The 13,753-nt window shown below is 27.8% G+C and overlaps 1 protein-coding gene across 2 annotated transcripts in view; it reads left to right on the top strand.

Annotated features, from left to right (window-relative positions):
* LOC100203006 (multidrug resistance-associated protein 1) overlaps nt 1-13,753 on the top strand; it is a 111,912-nt gene that overhangs the window by 91,761 nt on the left and 6,398 nt on the right. For both annotated transcript variants that reach the window (XM_065787787.1, XM_065787788.1), the window contains one exon: nt 11,760-11,906. In XM_065787787.1, coding sequence (XP_065643859.1) covers nt 11,760-11,906 — 147 coding nt within the window. The remainder of the gene's footprint in view (nt 1-11,759; nt 11,907-13,753) is intronic.

The following is a 13,753-nucleotide window of genomic DNA, read 5'->3' on the forward strand; positions in this document are numbered from 1 at the left end:
TTGCAAAACTACATTTTTTTTAAAAAATTTACAAATATTTTTTAATTGGGGGGTGAACTTTTTTGACATATAGTAAAAATGCTTGTTATTTTTCTGATTTTTGCACAAAATCTCCACTAAATTTAGTATGGGGATATAGGGTTGCAAAATTGTCATATCCCTAATGTATATATATATATATGTATACATATATAAATATATATATATATATATATATATATATATATATATAAATATATATATTTTTACAAATAATTGGCACAGTTATTTAATGTTGATAAAAAGGTGATAAAAGTAAATGGTACAACTGTGTGTGTGTATGTATATATATATATATATATATATATATATATTATATATATATATATATATATATATATATACATATATATATACATATATTTATATACATATATATATATACATATATATATACATATATATATATACATATATATAGATATATATAGATATATATATATATATATATATATATATATATATATATATATATGTATATATATATATATATATATATTTTTATTTATACAAATATTATATATATTATATATATATATTATATATATAATACATATTATATATTATATATATATATATATATTTATATTATATATATAATATATATTAATATATATAATATATATTATATATATATATATTTATGTGGTAGTGGTGTAGTGGTAAAGCGCTCACTTTATAAGCAAGAGGTTCCGAGTTCAATCCCCACCACGCCCCTGGTAGTACCACGCTCAACTTGTTTCTCTGCACAGCGGTCTTGTTCGTCAAGGTTTGTGTTTCGAAGTTATAGAGTTGAGAGAGGGTTTTAACCACTATTAAGTACCCTTCTCATCTGTAGTGGTCTTCTCAGCCTTGAGGAGGTGAATAACAAACAAAAAAAATATGTGTATATATATATATTAGGGTGACATTAAAAAAAATTCAAAATTTATCATTTCATTTTAAAGCTGTTCTCAATCTCAATATAAATTCAGAAAGGTCTTAGAATGTTGTTTTTGACCATTTTAAATGCTTTATGTGAAAATTGGTTTATGCGATATTTGTCATTTTTTCTATTTGTTTTTACTTTTTTTTAATAATAGGCTCGGTTACTCTTTGTTATTTTATTGGCCTTGAGGAGGTGAATTAACAAATAAATAATAAGTAAATTAAATGTTGCATTAACAGATCAGGATGGGAATAGCAAAAAAATAAAAATAATAAAAACAAGTCTTTAATTAATTACAAGTGCCAGAAATTTTTAAAATAATTTAAATACAAGTGCCAAAAGACTATTGTATATACTTAAATTACCTATTTCTGAATTGCCACCTTATCAGCTTTCTTCCAATGGAACAGTCTTAAGGCATTACTAGTATCTTATCAGTTCTATATCTAATTGATTTAAAAGCTTAAGTACAAACTTTGCATGCGTAACTGGAGAAAATTTTGATTCGGTATGCAAAGAAAACACTACAAGTCATCAAGAAAATGAAAATTTTTGTCTGCTCCGAAAAATAATTGTAAACTTAGCAACTATTTAATTTCTGAATCAAAAATTCGTGAAAGATTTGTTAAATTTCACAAAAAATGTCAGCTTATGGTACAACAATAAAGACTAACTTGGACGATAGAATGCAAAAAACAAAAAGGTTAGAGTGTTTTAAGTAAAGACATTATAACAATATTTTGTAATATGCGAATTTGTGAAATGATATAATATACTTGGATTTGATGTGCAGAGCATTATATAACTATATGCAGCTTTTTTCTTAGAGTATAATGGAAAATCTTTTTGATATTGGCAAAGCAAACATAAAATATTTAAAATAGAGTAACGGGTGATGCGGAAGTTATCGGACAAATCCTAATTTCATTATTTGAGCATAATAATTAGTTTTTGTGGTTTTATGTGTAGGCATAAACGTTCTATAAAATATAAACTTTATTATTTGAAACACAATTATTTAAAATGAGGTTAAATGCAGCTGAACGAGAATCTTTTCGAAAGCGACTAAAAATGTTTTTTGTAAATAAACCTAATATAAAAAAAAAAAATCATAAATCATTTTGAAAAGGAAGGATTTGCTCGAAGTACAATATGTGATAACCTAAAAAGACTTTAAACTGTTCAATCGTTTTCTGATAAAAAGTACTCTGGTCATCCGACATCCTGGACTAGAGAAAAGAAAGCCGAATTAACGAGGCTTGTCAACAATCAAAAAGGGGTCAGTCAGAGAAAAATAGGTATTAAATTCGGTGTAAATCAATCAACAATTGGTCGTCAGTTAAAAAAAATGAATATTAAATATAGAAAACATGAAAAGACTCTAAAATACACTATAGAACAACAAATAAAGGCAAAGAAAAGAAGCAGGAAACTAGTTAACCAACTCTATAACACAATATCGCTTCTAGTCATCGATGACGAAAAATACTCTGGTTTTGCAGGGGACAACATGCCTGGAAATTCTGGATACTACACAAACAACAAAAGGACATGCCCAGAAAGTGTTCGTTTTATAGGAAAAGAGAAATTTCCAAAAAAATTATTAGTGTGGATAGCCATATCTGACCGTGGTATGTCCAAGCCATTGTTTCGCACTTCCAAGGCTGTAGCAATCAATTCATCAATCTATATTAATGAATGTTTAGAAAAACGACTTCCATTTATTCACAAGTATCATGGAGACTTTAACTATTTATTTTGGCCAGATTTAGCAAGTTCTCATTATTCTAAAGATTCTCTAAATTGGATTGACCAATATATCTATTACGTTGATAAAGAATCCAATCCCCCAAATGTGCCTCAAGCACGACCAATTGAAAATTTTTGGGGACATTTGGCACAGAAGGTTTACGAGGGAGATTGGCAAGCTTCAACAGAGCAAGTTTTGATTGATCACATTAAACTAAAACTACAAGAAATTGATTTAAACATTTTACAGTCGCATATGAAAGGCGTCAGAGCAAAATTGAGATCAATTGCAGATGGTGTTGTTTTTTCATATAAAAAATAATATATTTTTATTAAAAGATAAATGCTATATTTGAAAAAAATATAATAGTAGTTTGTTTTTTTATTTACAAATAAGTTATTGACGTTTTTATTTTGTCCAATAACTTCCGCATCACCCGTTATCGATATGCCTAGAAACAAAAGACTTTAATAGAAGATTTTTCTTTTATTGAAGATCAAAATTTTCATCTTATAACAGAAACAACAATTCCGTCACGGTTAATTTTCTGCTTCAATTTTCCTTTGATATAACTACTTTACCATCAAAATAAAGAACATGTTTTTTACTAATTTCATCTCATAGTTTTCTTGTATTTCAATACCTTAGTGAGCTATAGTTTCATAGCGGTTCTGTCTTACAGTCTCTCTATTTAATTTTTTTTCTACTCCGAAGTAATTCATTAAACAGGCAATAAATATTATTTGATCTCTGTAATTGACCCTTTTTCTTACACTTAAAGGTGTTGTTGCTGCTGTAAGGTTATCTCTGGTAATAACATTATGATTAATAATAGCAGTTGCATGTGTTTGTTTTTCTTTATTCACTTAAGGTATTTGTACTTCATTAGAACTGTCTTCATTCTGCATTGAACTCATATCTTTAGAATCTATATAAAGTATAAATTACAAAGATATTTTGTTTATAAAAACTTAATATGGATATAAACAATTTAATACAGCAAATGAATACCTTCTAAACATAAACATTGTTTTATTGCAATTGAGTTTCACTTCCAAACCATAATCAGCTGAAACGCGTTTATCAACTTCACTTCAAGGTATACAGTGATATCTTTTTCATTTTCATGCTTCCATTTTCTTCCTGTTTTTTTTATACCTTGTGTATCCCTCCACTCTCCTTTCAACTCTTGCTTCTATTTCCTCACCTCTAATGTGACTAATGAACTGAACTTTTCATTCCTAAGGCATAAACATGATCTTTTTCTAGGAGTTGTACAAAGTAACTCTGGAAAAGCACTTGATCAGGTTTTAGTTCTACAAAATCTGTTTGATTATTTTGAAGCACTCAACCAAATTTTTGTAGTTTGTAATGACTCTACTGCCACAAATACAGGCAGATTGGATGGAACAGTTTTGATTTTAATAAGAATTTTTAAAAAACCACTGCTTTGGTTTATGTGTAAACATCATATTTTCAAACTGCACCTTAATCATGTTTATAAAGCTATAACTGGGATTAAAAACAAAGGTCTAAATAATAAACTTTGTTCCAACTTTAGTATTTGAGTTTTAGAATTGAGTAAGGGAGTTTTTGCCATTAATTTCTCCTCCTAATGCTAATTATAGAATTAATAGGTTTTCTGAGAACTCGCTTACTTTTAACTTAGGCATATACAGTTTGTATTTTGAAGCAAAGAATTTTATAGAGTTTTCTTTGAATAACACAACTTTTCCAAGAGACATCTACATGCATCTTGTAGAATATCTTGCTTTTTATTTTAATATCAAATCTGATAAGTTAAAAGATTTTAAAATTAATCACCCCAGCAACTGTCATTCAGCTTGTTTAATGCAGATTCCACACATCATCTAGTTCTTGAAATTTTTTCACCAGTAATTAATTATCTACATGAACAAATTATACATAAAGAATGGAACTTAAAGGCAGGTAACACGCTGTTGAAGAGTATGGAAACTTATTCTTGATACTTATCTCCTAAAACAGTTATTATGGTTTAGCTGATTCAAGTCTTGATTTGCAAACTCAAACATTTTAGAAACTTTACTTCAGCATAAAGTGCCTGAAATTGAGCTAATAAACTTTGAAAAGCCAACCGTTGTTGTTTTCAATGATAACGCTCAATTGAAAGATTTGAATACAGAGAAAAGTTTATTTTTATAAAACTGGAATTAGCTGGCGAGATTAAGGTTTCGTTATATACCATTCATAATAAAGGCAACTTAAAGGATCTTGAGTCTTACAATAACTTTGTTTTTTTATCAAAAACGTAAGTGTCACAAATGATTGTGCCAAAAGAAATATCGGAATAATCCAGCAATTCATTGGCTCATCTCAAAATGAAAAGTAACGACAAAATAACAAACATTTACAAACATTTCCCAGAAAGACTTAAGCTATCTTTAACAAATATAGATTAAAAAAATATATTTATGCACTTATTTTTATTTTATATAACATTGTTTTTTAAATTATTATGCAAAAATCTAGTAAAATTGTGATATTGGCATAAAAACCCAAGTTTTACATAAAGCTCTTCCTTTAAGACTTTCAAGCTAAAAAAATTTTGTGAATTTTCAAGTAAACGTAAAATAGTTTATTACATAATGGTATTTTAAATTCCAAGAAAAGTTAAAAAGTTAAAAAGAAATTGTCGCCCTAATATATATATATATATATAATATATATATATATATATATATATATATATATATATATATATATATATATATATATATATATATATATATTTATATTTATATTTTTCTTTGACAAGGTATTTGGTAATCAGACCTTATGATGATTTGCCTAATTCTTTGTGAAATTCTTGGTAGCCAGACATACAAAATTTCAGTTCATGTTGAAATTTCAAGGCGCATTCTGAATTGTTTACTAGGAAATGATGTTCTAATTTACTGGAAAGTTGGAGACCTTTTCGAATTAAATTTGCTGTGAGTGAGGTAGGTTCTTCTTCTGGTTCATTATCTTTTTCAAAATCTTCCATAGCAACTAATTCCACACTTTCCAAAATGTCATCATTACTTAGGGCTTCGTCCACAAGCAACTCTTCAACATCGTTTTCACCAAAAGTATCAAAACCATCTCCACCAACTTCTTTGGCCAATGAAATAATTTCTGATGATATATTTGTTATTTGATTTGACTCATTTCTTTTTGATTCGCATTCAGGCCAAGCTGCTTTCCAACATCCATTTAATGTTTGTGGTCTTATTTCAGCAATTGATAAGGCAGAATGGTTTATACAGTCCAAAATATTAACTTTTTTCCAAACTTCAGTAACTGCAGTTGGTTCTTTTTCAAGTTTATCAAAAATGAATTAAAAAGGGAACTTTACATTATATTTCTTAAAGGTGGAAAAATTCCCTGATCTGGTTGAATAAGGTTTTGAGGAAAAAAGCTAATTCTATGTTTTGATGTTCTAAATTTGCATGACATGACTTTGCATTGACTGGTGCATTATCAAGAATTAATAGGATTTTAAATTCAAAACGCTTCTCTTTCATGTATTTTTCGACTTATGGTACAAAGCATTTATCGAACCATTCAGTGAAAATAGCAGTTGTCACCCAGGCCTTTTTGTTTGCCATCCAACATATGGCAGTTTTTTTAGTTCTTTTCCTTTCAATGCACGTGGTTTCAAAGATCGATTTACAAGCAGCGGTTTCAACATTCAATCTCCTGATGCATTACTGCAAAGCAAAAAAGTAACTTGATCTTTTGCAGCTTTAAAACCACTTGCAGTTTTTTAGGATATTTTCTGGCAGCTTCTTTGTCGGCAGAAGCAATTTCACCTTTTATCTTCAGGTTATGAAAAGAATACCTTTTTAAAAAACCAGTAAGCCATCCTGTGCTGGCCAAAAATTGTGCATTATTCCCATCTGAAGATGTAGCTGGCTCCAATTCCTTCAACTGCTTGTAAAATCAAAGAGCTTTTTGTTTAATTAAATGCCCATCTATTGGAATTCTTTTTTGAGTTAAACCTTTAATCCAAATTGCGAGTGCCTTTTCTGTTTTTTCTATTAGGGTGTCTCTTGAGTATGATGAAATTTTAGCACTCAAATTTGTACCAGAAATGACAGATTTTCTTATTGCCGCTTCATTTTTTTTATTGCTCCAACTGTAGATTCGCCCAAACTAAAATGTTTACCTATGGCTGTAGATCTTTCTCCTTTTGCCAAACGATCCAAAATTATAATTTTTTTTTCTTAGGAAATTGCACCCTCTTCTGTTTTTGTTTTTTGTTATTACTATCACAAATTTTTCTAAAATCAACAAAAACAATGGAATTGAAAGAAAAAAATTCTAGAAAAGCATTAAAAACTTACAATTCCTTCGAAAAAACTTATGTTGAAGTAAAACCTTTTTCTTAGAGTTAAGATTTCTACTGACTAATACTAATAGTAATAAATAGATGCATAGAACATTACAATTTAGACATAGCACAAAATATGAAAAGATTTTTAAAGCATGCTTTGTTTTCAAAATATGAAAAGATTTTCAAAGCATGCTTTGTTTTCAAACCAATTATCAATTACGCATTGAAAGTTAAAAAAAAATTAATTGATAAAAAAAATTTTCTTTTGCACCGCATTATTTCAAAATCGCATAAAAAAACCCCGCATAAAAAGAGAATTGAGTGTATGTATATATATACATATATATATATATATATATATATATATATATATATATATATATATATATATATATATATATATATATATATATATATATATATATATATATATATATATATATATATATATATATATATGTATATATATATATATATATATATATTGACATCTTCATTTCCAACAAGGCTGCAAGCAACAACTATTAGAGTTGGAAGTTGATGAAAGAGAAAGGATGAAGTTGATAGTGCAAGATAACGATTGACAGGCGCCTTAAAAGATTGTAAGTTATATAAATTAGGATAACAAGATGAAGGAAGCAAATTCCAAGAAACTGAAGTCTAGGAAAAAAATTAAACAAATAAGAATTTTTGGAGCACTAAGGACAGTCATAAGAAAAAGATGAAATGTGATTAGATGACGAGTAACACAAGAAGGAATTTTAGTGTATGGCACAAGAGACGCTAGCTTTTTAGAGCAGTGCTCATCATAGTATTTATAGAAGAGAGAAAGGGAAGCAACATTAAGACAATCCGATAATGGTGGAAGTTGGCTGAGTAAGCAGGGCTAACTATGTTTACAATGCATTTATGCATCTTTTCTAAAAGAGAAAAGGAATCATTTGAAGATCCGCCCTAGATATGGCAACAGTATTTCATACAAGGGTGTATTTTTGATTTAAAAAGATAAAGAATAGAATCCTAAGTAAGAAAGTGGCAAGCATGATAAAGAGATGCAACCTTTTCAGATGCTAATTTTGCTACTGATTTGATATATGGTTTCCAAGAAAGATCAGAAGTAGAAGTTGATTCTAGAAAATGAAGGGTAGATGACTCATTGAGTACATTATCGTTCAAAAGTATAGCAACATCCAGTATACCAAACTTTATCAAAAGCTTTAAAAATGTAGAGAGCAATAGCCTTAGTCTCTCTACATCTATCTAATGCTAAATAAAACCTAGCAATTATTACGGTTAACAAATCAGCAGTAGAATGAAAAGATCAAAATCCATATTGATGACCAGAAAGTAAGTTATTAGATTTAAGAAGAGAGATTAAGTGTTTGTTATTTAAAGACTCAAAGACCTAATGGGACGGTAGTTAGATGAGTCAGATTACTCTCCAGAATTTTTGAAAATAGGGATAACAGATGCTGCTTTCCAGCAGACTGGAAAACAAGCCTTTGATAAGCGCTTGTTAAATAGATTTGAAATTGTAGACAAAAGCTTTGGAGAAAACTTCTGCAAGACCGTAACAGATATATATGTCCAGATCACAAGCTGTAGAATAGTCTAAGCAGGAAATTACTTTGTATACAGAAGCTGGAGTGATACAAAAGTCAGGCAATGGATTACCCTTTTTTTCAGCAATACCATGCAGTAGTGGTGTAGTGGTAAAGCGCTCGCTTCATAAGTGAGAAGCTCCGAGTTCCAAAGCCCCAAAAAGATGGAGGACAGTTCAGCCAAGGTTTATTATTGTCTTTACTCAAAATAAACTGAAAATAAACTACAAGTTCCAACCAACCAACTGTGACAAGCTAAGTAGTTTTTCTTGGGTGAAGTCTAGACCTTGCGATAGGATTTCAGACTTTTCTGCCAATATTTTGAAAAGGTGCTCAGGAGACTAAAGAGAAACGCACAAATCACACAGTATAAAATATAGAAATAAATTCTGCCACTTTACTGATTTCTTTTGTAAATAGCTGTCAATTGGTAGGGCAACTGATTTCTTAAAACTTGAATTTTAAGTAAATATATAGTATATATAAACTGTAACTAATTTGCATAAACTAATCCTGCAGCATAAACATTAAAACTTACATCTGGACGTAGATGAGTCTAAGTTCTACTAGTTTTTTATAATCACCTTCAGGGAAATACTAAATTTGCAAGTGTATGTCTACAAAAATGAACAGTTTATTTAAGCCGTTTTTCTAGATATGCTCCTTTAACTGCCACTTTGTCAAATATTTTGAACTTTGATATATCCATAGTTTCCTTTGTGACGTTCCAATTAGCTTGGAAAAACTTTGAACATCCGATTTTCAGGAGCATAAGTTTTACCAATGTGAACTTTTTCCATAAAATATTTACAGTGAAGCTCGTAAACATGTTTTCGACATGCAAACTGTAATATAATTGAACCCTGAGTTTCACAGAACCTAAAGTTTGTGCCAGAATATTTTCCTGTATTAGTTGCAGTTGCGTCAAAGTACAGACCCTTTATATAACTTCTTAGCTTATTTTCATCCAAAATGTTTACTAAAGTATCATGACGAGATTTTCCAGTACCGTGTTCCATTGGCGGAATGCCAAGAAGCTTTAAATCACCATCGATATTTACAAGAACAGCAAAACAATCTCTTTTTTGTTTTGTACTATTAGTAAAATCCTGCAAAATTTTTCCATCAAAGTGTGGGATTATTCAAAATTTACTTTGTTTTGCAGCTTTTATTATATCTTCTCGATATTTAGCTACACTTGTACTTACTGTTTCTTTTTTGCAGGTCTGATGGTGGCTTCAGAAAGAACCTGAATCAACCTGGAATCCTAACAGTAAAAGACCTCACTTTTTTCTGATGATAAAAACTCAGTTTTCTCATTTTGATTCTCTTGTTGCTCAATAAATGTTAAGTATTGCAATCTTCTTTTATCTTTTTTATCTTTTGGCTAAATCCTTTGAAGCAAGTATCATTTTACGAGTTGTTATTTGATCTTTTAAAATTTGATTATCTGAATTGTATGAATATAGTTTGCTTCCATATTTTTTCTTTAAATTAGAGCAAATATCAGGTTTTCCAGCCCAAAAAAGTTTCTTAGCATTTTTTTAAAAGATGTGTCTAGCTAATTCTACAACGTTGCCTTTTTTTTTTTTTTTTTGACGTTGCCCATTTTTCAACAAGATTATTTAATAGTTGCCTAGAATACATAATATTTATTGAATTATTTCTAATTGCTTTAAAACTTTTTTAATGTAGCCTCATATCTGCGGCAAAGTGGAAAGAGTCAAGTTAACAAATTAATATAAGCAAAATTAAAATTCTGTAAAAATAAAAAATCCATAATTGTATATTATTTAGCACACCTGATGTGCTTGTCATGAAATATGCTGCCGTCATATCCTCCATCAATTCATGGTTTATTTATAGCAAAAAAGATGCAGTTCTGAGGACATTGAGGTATTGCAAAAATGTCTTTGAGAGTGATCTTGTGATTTTTGGTAGTATCTTTACTTTTTTTTTTAACCTTTTTTTTATTTTTTATTTTAAAGTAAAATTTATAAATGGCAGTTTATAATAAAAAATATATTCTTAGCTTAAGTAAAAGTATGGCATGATTTCGTTTTCTAATCTTTTCTAATTTTTTTAGAATAAATAGTTCAAAAAATAAAATATTGTTTTTGTTTGTGGCAGGCGTGAGTTATATTCGATCTCAAGTCTCATTCTATTTAAATATACTTAAAAATTATACTAAGTTAGTGCATTTTGAGCTATTTTTCTTTGTCTTCATTAGTATATATTTTTTTAAATATAAACTTCCCAACCAATTCCAAATTAATATTTAGGCCTTTTAAAGTTCATAGAAAAAAAATTAGTGTTTTGTTTCAATGTTTAAGGTTCCTACTTTTTGGTTAAAAGTGTGGGGGTTTCGGGGCACAAATTGTAAAACAGGGCAGCTTAAAAATGAGTTTCGTAAGTTTTTCTGTGTAAAATCATTTTTATCCAACGGTCAACTAACCCAGGTGGTTGGGATTTATATAACCATCATTTTACTTAAAGCAAGAACATTGTTTGTTAGGCATATATTGGTGCAGATGCGGTGCCTTTTTTTTCGTATATATTCATTGTCTCGTCAACATTGGTAAAAATATAAGAATTTCCGGCTAAAAAGATCTATTAGAAACTTAATATCTTACTTTGTGGGTGTTGACTAATAAATATTTAGATAACTGTGAAACAAAAAAATATAAAAAGAAATTGGCAAATGGTTTAGGCTGAAGTGTTTGATAAATAAGTTAGTAGAAACACAATCACTGATATCCCAATTCAGTGTAACATTAGTTTTCTTGGCAAGATCCATATTGATTATAACTCCTGTGCTTCTCTAAAATATTTTTGAAATACTGGCATATTGATCTTGAGTATTGTTGATTACATTCAATACAACTGTTAGTAAATAAATATTTCAAAAATTAAGCAAAGGTAATTATTCCGATTAGAATCAGATGCAATTCTACACTTAGGTCTAGGTTTATCAATGAAGGAAACTAATAAAAAAAAAAGTTTGATTTATTAAAAAAAAAATTTTGAACTTTTTAAAAATTAAAAGTTAAAGTAAATTTTCAAAATTTAACAAGTTCTTTTTAGGCAGCAGCTGTTATTAAAAGCAATCAGCCTAATGATGACTGGCCAAGATTTGGTGCCATTGAATTCTGTAATCTCTTTATCAAATACCGTGAAGAGATGGACCTTGTACTTAGCAACATATCATTTAAAGTTGAACCATCAGAAAAGGTCTGTAAAATTTTATAGTATGGAATATAAAGTAAAAATATTTTTAAAAAATATCTAACTTATTTTTTAATAAGTTTGTTTGAAATTAAGTTGAACATTTAAAAGTTAATTCAGATTTTACATAATAGTAAGTTTCTGTAACAGACCCTTAGTGACAGATGCACATTTAATATAACCAAATAAGAAAAATTTGAAAATTACCATCTAAGAGTAACTATTATTAACATAAAAAATAAAATTTAGTAATATAAAAGATAAAATTTAGTAATATGAAAAATAAAACTTAGTAATATAAAAGAGAAATATACATTATAGTTAAACATAAAAACTTGTTTTGTAATGTTATCAGTAAAAGTTATTCTTATTTTAGTTGTGTTGAATTTCCTTTCCTAAACTGTTGACTAATGACCAATATAGTAAGTTTCAAATTATGAAAATTTACTAAATTAAAACCACATTTTAACTATTGGCAAACTAAAACAAAATCATACTCCAACAGTTTGCAAACTAAAATTAAATTTGAGTATTGAAGCCGTTCATTTGTTTAAAAACTCAACAGTAAAGTTATTTCTTTTATTAAGGTTGCAAGTTTTATTTTGATCAGCATTTAAGGTTCGACTTCAGCAGATATTTAAGCCCTTGTTTTTTAATTTACAATAAATCTTAGATTAAATAAAACTAAAATTGGATGTTAAAATTATAAAATTAACAAAATCAGATTTTGTTAATTGCATTAATTCAAAATATGAGAGTACATGATAGGGATGATTTTGACGATACTGAACACGAGTTCAGTATCATCAAAATCATTAACTATCATTGAATCATATTCTCTAATAATGCATTGACTATTAAATATGAGCAGCCATTAGGAAAAATCTCCCTCCTCATACTCCCCAACATGTACTCTCATATTTTAAATTAATGCAAACTGTTTGAAAACTAAATAAATCAAAAAAGGAAGAAATTAAAAAAGAAAAAAGAAAAAGAAATCAAAACTAATCGTGTTTATATTGTTTGTGAGAAAGTGAGGGCATATCAAAATAATAATGCATAATACATATCAAAATAATAATGCAAAAAATAATAATACATAAATATTTTAGCATTATTTATTTCAATTTAACACTAATCAATATTAAACTAAAATGCTACCTTTCTATAAATTTTTACATGATTATGTATACCATATAATATTTCCCCAGAGAGATATTAAAAGTATTCTTAAACCTTTTAACTATTTATTTACAAAACTGGCCTCATAGGTAATCTCTAAGGTCAATATATGATGCTTAAAGACGTTTATATTACAATATTATTATTTACATTTAAGATTATTCACAATAATAGCCTCGCGAACATATATTACTATTAAATTTACTTCTAAATAAACTTCTAAATAAAAAATAGTTATAATAATATAAATAGTTATAAATGCAATTTTTTCAATTTTTAAAATTTGTGATGAAAATTATACAACTTTAGAAATTCATAATTTCAAAAAATATAAAAGTTTAATATTTACTTTTAAAATTAAAAACTTAAGATATACCATTACAATTATCTTTCAGTATGTAAAAGTACAATGTCTTTAAATATGATTATTTTAAAGTTTCTAATTTTTCAAGTACAATGTCTTACTTTCTCATGTGCTTTATTCTCCAATTAAAATAAAAAAAGTATTTCTAAAAACCGAGACTTGGTTTTTAACAAGTGTTTCTAAAAGGAGCATGTTAAGTACACATAATCAAAAAATTAAAATCATTGCAATATTTTAAACTTAAACTGATGCTAATGTTTACTATGTTTTTTGTTTTTTTGTCACAAAAATAATTTTATTAAAAATA

The sequence above is a fragment of the Hydra vulgaris genome, chromosome 01, assembly GCF_038396675.1.
Source record: "Hydra vulgaris chromosome 01, alternate assembly HydraT2T_AEP".
NCBI classification, from domain to species: Eukaryota; Metazoa; Cnidaria; class Hydrozoa; order Anthoathecata; family Hydridae; genus Hydra; species Hydra vulgaris.